Here is a 15897-nt window from a genome sequence, read left to right as displayed (position 1 = left end):
ACTTAGAGGCAGCTCTGTGTCAGTAACATTTGTATGGTCTGTATTCTCTTTCTGGTTCAGATTTTAAACAATCAACAGCTTCTTAAATTAAGAAATATGGGTAATTCCTATATTTTTTTCTTATTTTTTTAAATCTAAAAGAAGAAAAATCCTACTCTAGCATTGCTCACAAGCTTTGATTATGGAAAGAATTTGTTGCCACTGCTGTACTCCGATATTGAAATTATGGCCATGGCTTATCAGAAAGCAATCTCTAAGACTTTATGATTTACTGGATTATTTTATTTGCTATGAGAGACTTGAATTCAATAGAAATGTTGTGAATGCACATCCAAATTAGACAAAGCTGATTTCTGCATGGGGAGCAAAACCTGGAATGAGCTGAGCCCGATTCTGTCTCTCTATCAAAGGATATTCCTTGTCTTGCAAAGTGCAGGTTCCAAGCTTTCCCTTGGAAAAGTGGAATTGTGTCCCTGTAACTTCAGCATTGTCAGGCTGAATAATAAATGACAGAGATTTTGTCCATGTTTCCCAATAGCCTGGCAAGGCAGGAATATTTCACTGCTGGGAAAAGAAATATTGCTGAGATGCATCTGAGGAGAGTATTGCTCATTAGAATGTTGCCAAATCTGTGTTAGATATGAGCCACAGAGAAACTTTTTTGCAAAATAAATAAAAGGAGTCTGTCACAAGCCAGAATTTCTTTGTGTGTGCATTTTGCTGCAGAATAAAGAGCACCTTCCAGCTAATACTTTTGTGTAAGGAGCAGCAATACACCATGAACATGAATAGTTCATCTCCCTAAAAAATTCACATGCTTGTAAAATATGAGGAAATCTGCAGCTTTACCAGATTTCTGAAGATGGATGGGGAAGTGGTTTGGAGCAAGCTGCCACTTGAATGCTATTCTTTGTTGATAATTTCTGATGCTCCTGCTTGTTCAAAAGATTTCTGACTCCATTAAACCACCACTATGAGCCTGTCAGCCTTGGCTGTATTTCTACATGTTCTTCAGTCTGGAATGCAGTTATTTTTAATCTCTTTTTCTTTTTTCTTTCTTTTCCTGGTGGCAATACTTATTTTTAAGAATGAAACTAGAAATTCTAGGATTTGCTTCAATTTTTTTTTAATTTCACACTGTCTCTGAAAGCAAAAATTAAATTGTTGATGAGGACAGAGAGAAGTGAGTATTCTGAGTAATGTGGCATTGGCATCCAAACTTGAATTTCACACATACTTAGGGGGAGATTTTAAGTGGAAGTGACTCCTCTTTTTGCACAAATTCTGGTGCCTGCCTTCCTAAAAATGTAGAAAAGGAGAACAGACTCCAGCCTTTGTTTTAATCTGCATGGTTCACTGAGTTAGTATTTTGGATATGCAGGCAAGGACAATCTGGTGCAAGATGCACAGCCAAAATTACAAACATAGCCTACTCTCGTGTTGTTTCCTGCTCAAATTGTCTAAAATCATAAAGTGAGGACTGGGATTAATCTGTGCTATAAAAAGAAGATTTTTGCCATAATATATCTGTCTGGTCTGGTTTTTCTGTCACTGGGGCTATTTAAGAGTAAGGCCCAGTTCATCTTCAGTAAAGAAAGCATAATCTTACTTAAGACCTGGCACCCCTTGTGCCGTTTACAGCTTAATTTTTGCCTTGTTAAATCAAACAAACAAACAAACCAACCCAAACCTCAACCAGGAATTTTCACTTTTTTTAAAGAGAATAAAATGTGTGCACTGAGGCACAGATGCCATTTCAGGTTCCTGGTAGGAGGATTCCTGTCCTTCAGCACTGACAATTACAGGATATTCTGTTTAACCAGTGACTAAACCTGGGGATTCTCAGGTGTTGTTTTTCTGAGTTTGAACAAAATAAAGCAGTTTGCTCCGCATCTGAACATTTGTAAACAAAAGAATCATAAAGACACAATCTTCCCAATGCATTCAAGCATGACAGTTGAAAAGAAAACAAAAAGAAAGATAAAGAGAATTTTAAAATTCCAAGAGGTTTGTGCTGCTGTCTGTTGTTTTGAGTAGGGGCGTACTGAGCCCAGGTGGTTGGGCTGCCTTCCTCAGCAATGCACCCTGAGGAAAAAAATGTCCAAAATCTGTATTTTGGAATTTTGTGGACCTTATGGACTGTTACTTTTTCATTGGAGGAGCTGACATTTTAAATGCATCTCTGGGCAATTACAAATCAATTATAGCTGAGGGCTCTATTGGAATATTAATGTGCTCCTCACCCTGGAGTTGCAAAGACAAATCATCCCACTTTGCTTAAGGTCAGGAGTTTGATAAAGATCATTCAGTTTAAATGGAGCTGGCTGCAGCTAATTATTAATCAGTGGGGCAGAGAAGGAATTGATGCTCTCACTCATGGTGTTTGTTATCTCTCACAGGCAATTTCCTTCCTCACGCCGCTCGCAGTCATTTTTGTGGTGAAAATAATCCGTCGAACAGACAAGACCGAAATTAAAGAGGCTTTCTTAGGTAATGTATGTCATTCTTCAAGGTGGAAAAGTGCCTGATGGCTCTCAGAGATTGATTCCAAGTGTAGTCCAAGCCTTGAAGAAAACCTGTCTCCATTACAGCCCATTATAGTAATTTTCAGTGCAGTTCCAGGGCGTCTCACAGAAGCCTTTGGGTTTATGTGAGTTTGTAGAGGTACAAATTCTGTGCCTTAATTCCACAATTTAGCCAGCAAGGACTGGAATTTGATCAGCAAAGACAGGTCCATCTGAGAGACTGCTCAGATGTATATTTTTTCTGTCACACCCAATCTATTACTTACCTCTTACTTGCAGCTATTCTAAATCAAGGCTTTGACTGGAAAGTCCTGTGCAGCTCGGCTGTTTAGTGTAGAAAATTACTCCTCTCATTGTTTTCTCTGATCTTCTCCTGCAATTTACTGTTACCCATTGCAAAATCCATGCTCTTGGCTCAGTTTTTCTAATTAGAAGCTGTTGTTTCATCCTTAACTGCCAATGGAATTAGCTGTGCACTTCATGCTGGACTGTGAGCAGTAGTTGCTGTGCTATGGGTTAGGTCTAATTACAGCTGTAGGCAGGAAACTGGAGCAGAGGACAATGAAAAGGGTAAGTTTTAAGCTGTTCCAGCTAATTCTGGCTGTGCCTATCTCTTGAAATCTTACAGTGGTATGTGCTTAGATCCTTTTTATTTATATAAATATTGCCAGAGACCAATATTGATTCAAGCACTTTCACTGGCAAGGGATATCTTGAAGCATAAGAACTGCAAATGTTTTTGTTCGCCTTATGTTTGAAATATTCATATTCAGAAATTCTGTTTTACTGGCTAATTTGCACTTTATTTATTGCCCCTTACATGGTAAAATTAGAGCAATACTCAGCCTTGCTTTAACTAGGTAGGATGTAAATGGCACTGTGTAATTGGAAAAAAAATTTTTAGACAAGGCTTAATTTCCATAGATTATTCTTTCTCTAGTTGCTCTCACACAAGTGTGAAATGATCCTAGGTTTGTTTTGACTGCTGCCAGTCATTTGTTGTAAGTTCTGAAATGTCTTAGAGTGATGCTTCCCTGACAAGTCCATTCAGTGGAAATAACTCCTCGTTCATGAAACACACACAGTCAGTTCTGAGCCTCCCTCCCTGTTGTGCAAGCTTAGGCTCACTTTCTCCATCACTTACTTTCACCTTTTTCTTCTAAGAAGACTTTATTTCTTTTTTTCCTGTTGTTTTTCCTTCTGTTATTCCCTCTATAACATCTAGGAGAAAAGTTGCCCAGCTTCCCCATATAAAGCTTCCCCAGCATTCCCCTTGCTGCCCAGACTAAGGAAACACCAACCCTGATGTTCTGTTCAGTTTGTGCCATAAGTGTGGGACTTCTTGTGGCTTATTTGCCACTTATTTACCAGTTCAGGTGCACTGTACTCTAATAAAGTTCAGTATCTGGTGATGTGAAGGTCCATTAGGTGTGGTGAGCCTCTGGTTTGCTGAGATCTGGCACAGAATGTCCATAAAGAATGATCAGGGAGTCCCCCAAAAGGTGGATTTCTTTAAGCATGATGCATGGAGGGGAGAAAAGGTGGAAAAGAGATGAAATTCTTTGCCCCTCATATAGCCATTAATAGAGAGAAAGGGATTCAATGCACCTGGAGTAAGGAGGAGTTAATTTAGGTGTCCTTAAGCCTTTCCCTGGGAGTTCTAAATCTCTCACTGACTGGATTATATGACTTTAGATGGGCAATAGGGATCTTTCTTAAAGGAAACAACAGCAGAACAAATAGATTTATTTTGTTTTACCATCCTACATTCATACTCTCACTTGATGCTTGGCTTGCCAGTGTAAGGAATGTGCAACAGTGAAGGCACAGCTCAGTCGGGTGTACAAGGAACAGCCAAGACAAAACTCAACAAAACAACTGAATTTTACTGCCTGTCTTCAAAAGCAGACATGTTTTTTTAAGAAGGGCAGTGAAATGCTGTGGCATTGCTGGATTTGACTTTGTGGAAAATTTTCCCATGCAATTTCCATAAAAAACTGAGACAAAACAATGGAGGGGAAAAACAGAGCATGGGATTGAGTGGTCACTGTGAACACAGGTGTTGAAAAAAGAGTTTATTTAACAGCATGGGTGTCTCTAGGATTGGCTTTTTCTTTCATTTTTCCTGGCAGCTATTGTTGCATTCTGAGAAAACCCTTATTTTTGCTTTGATGAAGGTCCCACTTTTTTCTTTTTTCAACTTTAAAAAAATACAACACTATAACATATTTTTATGATCTGTAATATCCTCAGGCAAAGGTTTTATGGAGACAGGATGAGTGCTGCTGAAGTGCAGCATCTGGGGCAGCAGCCCAAGGAGAAAATAGCTCAGTGGCTGTCATAATCAAAGCTGTATTACTGTAAATGTTCTGCTGGAAATCAGACATTTGCCTGATAATTTTTTTTTCTGATGGGAAATAAAATTCATTGGCTCCTGGTTTGCAACAGGGAGCTACGGTGTGGACTGCAAAATTAAATCATTTTTAATGTAAAATGTGTGTATGTGCAGGATCCAAGTGCCAGTGAAATCAAGGCAAAGATCTCCACAGGCTTGAGATGAGGTTCTTTGGAAAGTCTGGGGACTTGGCATGCAAGCACAAATGGAAGGGATGATTAATTCTCACCTAGTATGACAGTTCCTTCTTGTTCTCCAATTTTATCAGAAGAAAATTGTTAATCATGGGAGCAAACATGAGGGAAAAACACTGAAATATTTAATCAAAATATCCAAATCCTTTTGAAAGAGAAATAAAGTCATCCAATTGTAATTTTGGCCAAAAGCAATGCTTTAGCCTGGAAGTGTTTAATTGCATCTCTCTTTCTCACACACACACACACACACACACATATATATATATAGATATCTATATTTGTGTGTGTAGATATATCTATATATCTTGTGTATTGCTCTATACAGGGATTTTGCTTGACATAAAGAGCATGAGAGTTTAATCTGGTAAATTACAAAACTCAAAAATTCCAAACCACAGTACTTAATTAAGTAATTTTAAAAATTATTTACATATATTATATAAAATTTTAATATTATATATAATATATTATTGTGTATTATATAAAATTTTCTAAATGTTATATTATATTAAATAATAAAAAAAATAAGTAATTTTTTCCCATTTATTGACTTATGCCTGTGCAAATGGCATGGTAGGAAAACTGGCTTTGTGTAAGGAAATAAGAATAAAGTAAGTAATGATTGTTACAGTGCTCTGAGGTCCTTAGTCTGGCTAACAAGAAAAACAAGCAGTAAGCTAAAAAAAAGATCATTCAGTTTTCAGCCCAGTAATGGTTTAAGTCTGTAAATCAAATGCTGTAATGCTGCAGTTTATTGCTTGCTACTTAGCTTATTATTGTTCTCTTTGTTCTTTGTGTTTTGTAGCTGTTTCCTTGGCTCTAGCCCTGAATGGTGTCTGCACAAATACTATTAAATTAATAGTGGGAAGGTGAGTCTGTCATGTTCTAAATGATGGGTTTCACTCGAGAGGAATGGAGACAGACTGACAGCTGCAGCAAATCCCAGTGAACAGAGAGCTGCTGCTGCAGAGCACGTGGAGTCACAGGGGCCCTGTGGGCTGTGCTTGGCCTGGACAAGTTGTACAGGTGTTGTACAACTTCATTGGGTGACACCCCACTGTGGCAGGAATCCATGGCCGTGTTCTGCTGCTGCTTTGGCTGGCTGGCAGACCCAGACAAGAGAGGGCTTTGGGAGGAGTGGTGGGAACTGAAATCAGCTCATTAAATTGGCAGCACGGGAGAGGAGAGCCACAGCATGTGGGAGCTCAGATGCCAGTGCCCCTTGTCTGATTAAACAGGAATCAGTTCATTTTGTGACAAGCAGATTCTGTGTCCAGGTGACATCAACATCCACAGCAAAACAAACCTTGGAGCTAAGCAGTAAATGTAGAACCTTTCTTTAGGGAAGCATTATTTTGAATGAAGGGCTTAGAAAATATGTTTTAGATCATTTTTGTCTCTTTATCAAAATTTTTAATAATTTCAGCTGAAAAATACACATTGACTTGAGTTCATACACTACCAATAGAGTCCAGTGCTGCTTTTGTTGCTGGGATGTTTTGCAGCATTGAGGAAGCAATATTTGTGTTTGGTTTCTGATGAACCCTCTCTGCTGCAGAGCTGGTGCCCTGACAGTAATGGCACTTGGCACTTTTATTTGATAGGTGCTTTTAAAATAATTAAGAAAACACCCACTTCTTTAGACAGGAATAAGCTCATTTATCCTGCACTCCAAGCCAAGTATTTTGCTGTCAGCTTGTCTCTGAATCTGTGATTATTCACTTTTCTTCTCCACATGGTTTATTGGCTCAGGATCAGTATGACACCAGCCTAACCTACAGGACCAGCTCACAGCAGGGTCAGGAGAATTTGAGAGGTTTGCTCAATGCACTGAGACAGCATCAAGGCTGGTTTGGATTTTGGTGGCTGATTTTTGGATGTTCTGAGCTGGGTGTTTCAGCAAGACCTATGAAAATTTGGGAGTCATGACACTTTGTGCAAACCTGATCACTCTAGGCAAGAGTAGCCTGCATGTGTGTGATAAGCAGTAAATGTAATAATCACTGTGAGGTTTATTTGGTACTACAGCTTTTTTTTTGTATTTTTAATATCCATGGTGTTTTTTGTAGACCGCGTCCCGATTTCTTTTACCGCTGCTTTCCAGATGGAGTCATGAACTCTGAAATGCACTGCACAGGTGATCCAGACCTGGTCTCTGAAGGCAGAAAAAGCTTTCCAAGCATCCACTCTTCCTGTAAGTTCATTTGAACACAGTGTCTCTTCTGTAAAAAGCTGTCCTTTCTGTGGTTTGGGATTGCTCTTCTGGATCGTGAACTTGATTTTTGATGGAGGAGTCTGAATTTCTGACTTTCAGAAAGTCAGAAATTTCCTTCTGGAAATAAAATTGTGAGTCTGTGACTCTTCCTCATCTTGAGAACCACCTGAGATTATTCAAATCACAGCAGGACTGTCAGCAGAGTGAAGCATATTCAAGGTTCCAGAACCTTGTGATTTTGAGGGGCATCTGTTCCCCAGTGCAGACCTTTGTCTGTATAGTAAATATTTATTTTGTTCTATTCCAATGAAGTAGGACAGTGCAGTCACTCTTCTTTTGGCTTTGAGGTGGTCCTCAATCTTGCTCTCATGGTTAATCAGGTACCCCTCAGTTTGTGCTGCTCCTCACAGTGTTTAGATGGCTTTTTGAGAATTAATCTACCTGATTTAATTAGTTTTACTAACTTAGGTGTTTGTAAAGGTTCCTTTCTCTGTCTTGAGAAGATGAGTTCTAGTGTGTTTTATGCCATATCTGATAAAACTTCTTTTCATGTGTAAAATAACCTGATTCCTGTAAGCTTCTTTGGATTTTTTTATTTGGCCAGTAATGTTTGTTACTTTCAGCTGTTCTGTTTCTAAGAGCTGCCAATTGAGAACCACTGAGTTGTATCTATGGAATTTTTTTTGCAAGTGGTAACTTCAAATTGCCTAATTGTACAGAAGTATATATTGCAAACAACTTGGGTGATGAGATGAATGAAATTGTCAGCTGATTTTTCTCCTTCTTTCTTGTTTGAGTCACAGAAATAAGAGAGTATTCGATGTTTGTGGCTGTGTTATGAGCTTTAGTTCCAAGCCAGTGGGGCAGCCACAGGAGGAGTCCTGGGGTTTTCCTCTTACCTGGCACTGGTTGTATAAGCTCTGAGTGATGGTGCTGCAGCTCACACCTAATTTATTGGAGCAGAATGATGTCCCAGAGTATTTGGATCAAAATTATGAGAGCAGCTTTCTCCATCACTGACATAAGATTAGTGGGGCTGAGTTGAGTGTATTTCCCACCACAAAGCCTTTTATTAAAATGTGATAAGAATGAAGAGATATTATACATTCAGTAATTTTTATCACTTGGTAAGTGTATGTTAGAGTTTAGAGGCAATTCTGCAGCTGCTTGAACTACTTAGCTGTTTGAAGCCTGATGTTATAATATCTAAGCCTCTGACAAGCTTTAAAAATCCATACATGTTTTACTCTCATAATGGAGAAGAAAAGCATTTAATTTGACAATCATACAATGCTAGCCCTTCTTCTCTGCAGCAAAATTATTTCCATAACCAAAATTGTCAGTTTTATCAAGAACAGTTTATAGTTGTGATCACAAATTTAGTTTCTTGTTATTACTTCATTCCCAGTGGTATAAAGAATGGAAACCAAAAAAGTATTATGGGAAGCCCACCATTATTCTGCTCTCCTACACCTTTGAAGCAGTGAGGATGTTTGGGATATAATAATTCATATTTGCAAATTGTGATGTAGTTTTCAATTTTCTTAGCTCAAAGGAAACTCTTAGCTTTTCCTGTCTTCTTAACGTGGGGCTATTTATGAACTTTCCTTCCATAATCTCAGCCCAAAATGTTTCCTTGGCACCTTTCTCCCTTCCTTCAGCACAAGGTTGTTACGAGGTAAAGTGAAGCAGTTCCACTCTTCAGATTTCTGTCATCCTTCACTGTTTGTAGTGAAATTCATGGAACAGCACCAAAAAGGGTTGTTTGTTTGGGTTTTTTTATTTTTTTTTGTTTCTGTTAGTGTTTGGGGGATTATTTTTTCTATTTCATGACTGCAGAAATGTAAGTGGTGAGGATGAGGGTTGACATAAACTATAGTACCTCTCTTGGTATGATGGTTTTAAGTAGCCCACTACAGTTTGGTATTTCCTACTTCACTTGAACCCGTGGGGAAAATAAATCACAAGTAAAAGCTGCCAGGCAGCTCATAAAGAGAGGTTAGAAGCTTCAGTCAAGAGCCATTCTCATCTTCAAAATAGTTTTTCTAAAGGCATTTCTAGGATAGGCTGTCAATCACAAGCTTTGTTATACCAGGATCTAAAACTTCATCCATGCAAGACGAGGCCTTGAACGAGAAAATCCGCGGTGCTGTAAATGGGGAGCTTGAGAGAGTAAAATGCAGGGATGTGTGTCAAGAGTGACAGCCCTGGCACTCCCACATGGCCTGGCCTGACCTTGCTCACTCCATAAAAATGTTGTGAACAGCCTGTTGCCACTCTCAGAGCCAGCTTGTGTCCTGAAGGAGAGTTCTCCTTTCTTGGAGCACGGATGATTTCCTTGGCTTCACCTCCTGGGCCAAGGAGAGCATGGCATAAAAGAAGAAAAATGTGTGGAGCACAGAAAGGGACTTGCACATTCCACTGGATCAAAGAAATCTCTGCATCTTTTGGATTGTTTGGAGCCCATTTTGCTTCTTTTCCAGTGTGCTGCCACTCTTGTGAGAGGGGATGGGCCTTTGGCTCCATTTCTGCCTGTGTCCAGTAGCTCAGGGGTGCTCCTGAGTGGCACAAATGTTGCTGTTGTGACACCCAAAATATCTCTGAAATATGCAATATTTTTATTCCATATTTAGCATTTCCATGGTTTTATAATCCACTGGCAATTTAATGCTGATTTAAAGCCAGCACCTGTGATGGAACCATGCAGCCTCTCTGTGCCCACACTTCATCAAAACAGTTGCAGAGGTGAACGTATGTGGCTCGAAGTTTAGAATCCGACTAGCTGAGGGCGAAAGGCCGACGCCCCTCTGTAATTCCTGGCCAGCACCCTTCGGCGTCTGATGGCCTCGGGCTGTGCTGGCTGCGGACTGGCGTACCTCGCTGGTATATGAGAGGAACGGAGCTGACCATTTCCCGGGGGTTAAACATCGGTTTATTGACGGTGATGCCGCATCCAAACACCGGGAAAACCAGCCGGGAAAAAGTTTTTTCATAGGGGGTGAAAACAGGATTATAAAGCAAGGGGGGTGGGTACAGACAGAGCCAATCGGGAAAGGTGAGGGGATGAACTTCACAGAACTGACACTCCATGGAGACCAATAATCAAAAGGTAAAGGAGGTGTCCTGGGACCCCAGCCAACCACCATCTCTAGAGAGGAGAAGGTTCTCGAAACCTGGGAGGAGAAGGGGGTGATTGACTGGACAGGGAGGAAACAACTTTCACTTATAAGGGAAACCAGGGGAGGGGCAATTACATATCGGCAACTATGAATAGCAGTTGCTATAGCAACTTAGCTGACAGGCTAGCAGTGGCGGGAAAAACTGGGGAACAAAACCATTTTACACATAATAGGGGAGAACAATACATAAATTGGGGTATAACACAAGAAACTTAACAACACACTACCACAAACAGTGATGTTTAAAGATCAGAAATGCAGCATTTTTTCCTGCCTGTGTCCTGCCTGTGTGCCTTCTGAAGAGTTTTCTTGCAGAGAATTTTTGGGCAGCCTGCTCTGGAGAGGCCTCATGGCATCCCCACCTCTCCAGATGTTTTTTCCCTCCTTGCAGCAAGATGGAAACAAAAAATGAGCAACCAAATGGATGGACATACAGACAGAATGATTGAGTGTATTGAATGAAACAAACAGAACAAATGGTGCAGAAATCAGCAGAAAACCTTTTATTGGCAATGATTACCCAGCATGGCAGCTGATGAAAAATGTGATGTATGGATAAAGAGAATTTAACTGAATGCAACACATGCAAGAGGAAAACTAAGGTGAATGAACACAGAACAATTAATTGGACAAGCCATGTGCACAACTGGGAGCTGAAAAGATCACTGAATTTGTAGGCATACATTTTACTAATGGGGTGGATAGACAGCTTTTTGTAATTGATTTCTTCCTTTTCATCTAATGCCTGATGTCATTTTGACATTTGTGTCCGGCTGACAAAATCCCTCCACAAACAAAATAGGAACTTACGAGTCCTGGAGTGTTATTTATCTAAAAATCAATTTACAATGCTTGTAAATCCAGGTTTGTATCCAGTGGAGCAATTCCAGGTAGGCTGGATAGGCAGTAATTAAAAATGGAAAAGAAATTAGTAGGGTTCATTTAATTAACAGTTCTTTGTTACTTTGAGTAGCTTTATACATTTGCCAGCTCAAGGAAGATTTCAGAATGTGTCAGTCTTTGTACAGGCTGCAAGAAGTGAGCATTTCATTGGTACTTGTGTGGACAGGGAGGTCTGAGGCTATTTTGGTGACAAAATTTAGAATTTGTATTATTACCATGGGGTCATGAGAGAAAATGCCACATTTCTAAATCCTGTGTTAGTCTTAAATTGCAGTTAGCTATAATTGGTTATAATTGGGTAAATATCTTTGTTTGGAGAATATATCTTAATTTTTTCAGGGAACATGTTCAGCCTGGAAGCCACCAGGGCTTTTTCATGCACAAGGAAGGCTGATTCTGCTTGACCACATATCAAGAACATGTTTAATTAAGGTGACAGGAATTCTGAGCCTGTTTTCCATATGAGAGCTCACATTTCTGAAAGGGTAATAATCTAGGGTTCATGAGCTGCAGCTTGAAAATTGTTGCAATGCCCTGGGACCTCTAAAGAGTTCTCAGAGGAGAGCAGAGGAATATGAGCAGTAAATTCCCTGTGATGTTGCCACGTCACCAGTTGGGTGTTTGGAAGGAGGGGGGAAATAAAGGAGTAAATTCTCTTTTCACTTTATATCCTGGTAATGGCACAAATATAAACTGGTTCTCCCAAATTTTATGAGTTGGGTTTTGTCCATCTCTTTTTCCAGTTGCTGTCTGAAATGAATTTTGGCTTAAAATATGAATCCAGATCATCTTTCCTAGTTTTGGACACAGAGCTCTAAATCAAAGGAATAAAGACCTGATCCATTGCATTCTAACTGAATCCTTGACCCAGATTTCACCTGTAAAAATGAGGACAGGCCACCAGCAGCAAACAAAAGTGCTGCAAAAGTAGTATGTATTTATGTTAAAATGGATAATAAATGAGTCTTGATTTATTGCCAAAACCAGGACAACTTCATGGCTACATCTGAAATGTTTATGTTCATGTGTTGCTTATCAGAACAGTAAGCAGCAAATCAGCATCACAGGCTTGTTTCAAATATTGTTCAGTAAAATGGGCTGTTTAGCTTGAAAGAAAAAATTAAATCCTAGACAGGGAGATGTCCCATATGCTGCTGTGATTGTAGCAATGGAGTCCTTGTACAAGCAAATATGGGTAAATAATAGTAACACAACACAATTTATTTAGAAACACCAAAAATCCTCTGTGAATTTAATGCCAGATTCTTGACCCTGTTTGCTTTCTTAGAGGAAGTGATTAATTCTTCATGATATAACTCCCTTTAGGCTCTTATTCTCCTCAAAACATTTGCAAGCAAATTGCAGTTGCCAGTTTTGGCTTCAGCTTTACTTAGTGACTATTTTTAAATGCGTTATTTGTGAATTGGCCAGAACTATTGAAGCTGTGTTTTTCAGCTGAGGAATTAGATTAGAGGAAGGTGCATGAAACTGGCTTTGGTACCTTTGTAGTGAAGCAAAAATAGTGGCTTGGTTAATTCAAGCTCCTTGGGGCTTGTCCTGCTGAGTGTTGGTGGTCAGGGGGAGATGGAGCCATGGTGGCCACAATACCCACAGAGACCTCCTGAAACTGAAAAAAATGAATAATCACTTGCTAGTCTGGTTTACATCAAATTATAGCTGGATCCACAGAACTCTGAGGATAAAGGTGCCTCTGGAAATTGTGCAGTCCCAGCCACAACAAAGCAGGGTCAGGGTGAGAAGGTTCCAGGGGATGATTCCCAGTTGAGTTTTGATTTCATGTGAAGATTCCAAATCTATCTCACAGGGAAGCTGGTCCAGTGCCTGACCACTCAGTGAAAATGTTTATTATATTTAAATGCAATTTCCTGTGCTTCACTTGGTGCCAGTTCACCTTGTACTGGCTGCCACCAGCAGAGCTGGGATGTTCTTCCCCCAGTCCAGGAATTTGCATTTCCCTGTGTTGGACTTCAGGAGATTCCTGCTGGATATTGATCCCTGAGAGAAAGATCCCATCAACTGATTGGAAGCCAAAGTTGCTAAAAATTAACCATTTTAACATTATGGCTGCAGAGATAATTGAACTTTCAATTTCATGTTGGATTGGATAAATTTATGGGAATAAAATTAATTAAAAATTAACATATCCTGTGTAAAATTGCTATATAAGCAGCAAAACAAATAAAACACACATTATTTTTATTTTTCTATCTGCAATTTAGTTACTTGAATTAGTTTGAAAAGTTGACTTTTGGATAAATTGTGTCTTTTTTTCTAAATAAAAATCTTTATTGAGTCTAGAGATGCCTTTTTAAAAGGAAAAAGTAGAGTTTTGAAGAAATAATTTTGTGGTAGCATCTCAATTTTATATTTACAGAATGAATGTTAACACAGAGCTGTGCCAGAGCTTTCATTTCTCGTGTGGGTGTTTTTGTTTTTCTTCTTTTTGTTATATTGCTGAAAGAGGTTTGTAGAGATTACTGTTGAATATTGCTGAAGAAATCAGAGAATTCAATCAGGATCTGAAATGAAGAATGCAATCAGAGGCTGTGGGGACAATAGCAGTGACTTGTGTTGTCATGTTTTTTAATTACCTCCTTGATGAACAAAGGTGTCTTGATGTGTTTGAGAAAATAATGGCCCTTTAGAAGTGAAGAAGAAAATTATTTCCTTTGCCTTTTGAGCTAGAGTTTACACTTAGAGACAAAATTGAAATATGGAAAAAGCTGAAGTTAAAAAAGTGAGCTGCAAGTGTGAGTAAATCTCTGATCTTAACTCCAATAAACCAGTTTTCCCAGCAGCTGCTGCTGGTTATGGGTTATTAAATTGCTGTTTCTTGGTTATTATATCTGTTCAGTTTGCTTTCATCTGTGCAGGAAAGGAGCTTAATTACCTTTCAATCTAATTCTTCCTTTCTTTTTACTTAACTTTAGGTTTTTGGGCACATTTTGTAAGCTAATATTAAGGTATTGGTTTCAGAGGCTGCAGAAGACTTTGTTGTGCTGCTGTAGATTTCAGCTGTATCTAAAGTAAAGAACATTGTTCTTCTGCCTGACCTTTTCTCTTCAAAGTTCTCTGAGTCACAGCAGAGATCTAAAGATCAATTTCCATCTGTGAACTGTGGTGACAGCTCTTCTCTGCAGTGAAATGGGTCAGAAAGCACAAGTTTGGTTTGAGATTGGAGGGCTGTGAACTCAGGCGGGGCTGGCGCTTCACTTTGTGACCATCTCTGAGGGAGAACTCTCACTACAGTGCTGGCAAACATCGAAATTCCTTGAAACTGCCATTGCAGCACATAAATCAGAGTATGCAGGAGTGTTCTACCTGTATTAGAGCTACTTGGAAGTAAACCCAAATATTCTGTTGTTGTAGTGTGTTTTAAGTTTCTCAGTTTGCTCCCCCATTTTATGTACTGTACCCTCCTTTGTTCTTTGTAAATGGTTCCTCTCTCCCCAGTTTTTCCCGCCACTGCCTCCTTGCCAGTTAAGTTGCCTGGTTACCATACTATTTTTAGTTGCTAATGTTACAGTTTGTAGGACCGCTCCTCCCTCATCCCACCTTATAAGTAGATGTTTTCTCCTCCCTGGGCACAGTCAATCACCCCCCACTCCTCCCAGGTTTCGAGAACCTTCTCCTCTCTGGGGGTTGTGGTTGGCTGTGGTCCCGGGGCCCCTCCTTTACTTTGTATTCGTTGGTTTCTGGTGTATGTCAGTTACGTTCAGTACCTCCCTTTGAGTTTCCCTATTGGATAGCTGGGCTCCCCTCCTCTCTCCTCCCCTTCCCTATAAAACCTTGTCGCTCCCGCTGTTCGGGGCCATTTTGCTGGTTGGTGCCCCTCCTCGTTGGTGCCTCCGGATCACCTAATAAACCAACTGTTCACCCCCAGCAAGTGGTCACCTCCTTATTCGTCTCGCAGTGCGCCACTCCGAGCTCTTCCTCCAGCCCAGCCTGAGGCCAAGACGCCGAAGGGAGCTGGCTTCTTATGCGCAGGGGCGTTGGCCTTCTCACCCCTCGTGCTAGCCGGATCTAGGGCCGCTTATGCCCTCGCGCATTCTGTGTCCATGGGGACTTTAAATCTCCCCACTGAACACTCACCTTTGTGAGCTGGGGTGGGTCTTTTCCACCCTTAGAGAACTAATTGTGATCAGTCTCCAAATCCTCCTTGCACACTCAAATCCCCTCTGAGCAGCAAAAGGGATAGACCTGACTCACACACAAGATCGTGTTCTTCTAAAGCAAACAACCCTGAATCCAGAATAGTTTCATTAAAATCAGGAGTGCCAACTACAATTCTGCTATAAGCAAAAGAAAAATAACTCAATAAAACCCTTGAAATGGAATGATAAAGTTAAAATGCCAGGCAGCTTCCTTTAGAGGTGGCTGACTGATTTATCAAACAGCAGAAATCTCAGTCATAACATTTTCTGAAAACATTAATTTAGGTCTCTTGAAAGCGAGGGGATAT

The 15897-nt window shown here is 40.0% G+C and overlaps 1 protein-coding gene across 2 annotated transcripts in view; it reads left to right on the top strand.

Annotated features, from left to right (window-relative positions):
- PLPP4 (phospholipid phosphatase 4) overlaps positions 1-15897 on the top strand; it is a 51391-nt gene that overhangs the window by 19541 nt on the left and 15953 nt on the right. For both annotated transcript variants that reach the window (XM_064716450.1, XM_064716451.1), the window contains 3 exons: positions 2400-2490; positions 5923-5986; positions 7187-7311. In XM_064716450.1, coding sequence (XP_064572520.1) covers positions 2400-2490; positions 5923-5986; positions 7187-7311 — 280 coding nt within the window. The remainder of the gene's footprint in view (positions 1-2399; positions 2491-5922; positions 5987-7186; positions 7312-15897) is intronic.

This window comes from Zonotrichia leucophrys, chromosome 6 (genome assembly GCF_028769735.1).
Source record: "Zonotrichia leucophrys gambelii isolate GWCS_2022_RI chromosome 6, RI_Zleu_2.0, whole genome shotgun sequence".
NCBI lineage: Eukaryota > Metazoa > Chordata > Aves > Passeriformes > Passerellidae > Zonotrichia > Zonotrichia leucophrys.
This window is presented reverse-complemented; position numbering and strand designations above follow the sequence as displayed.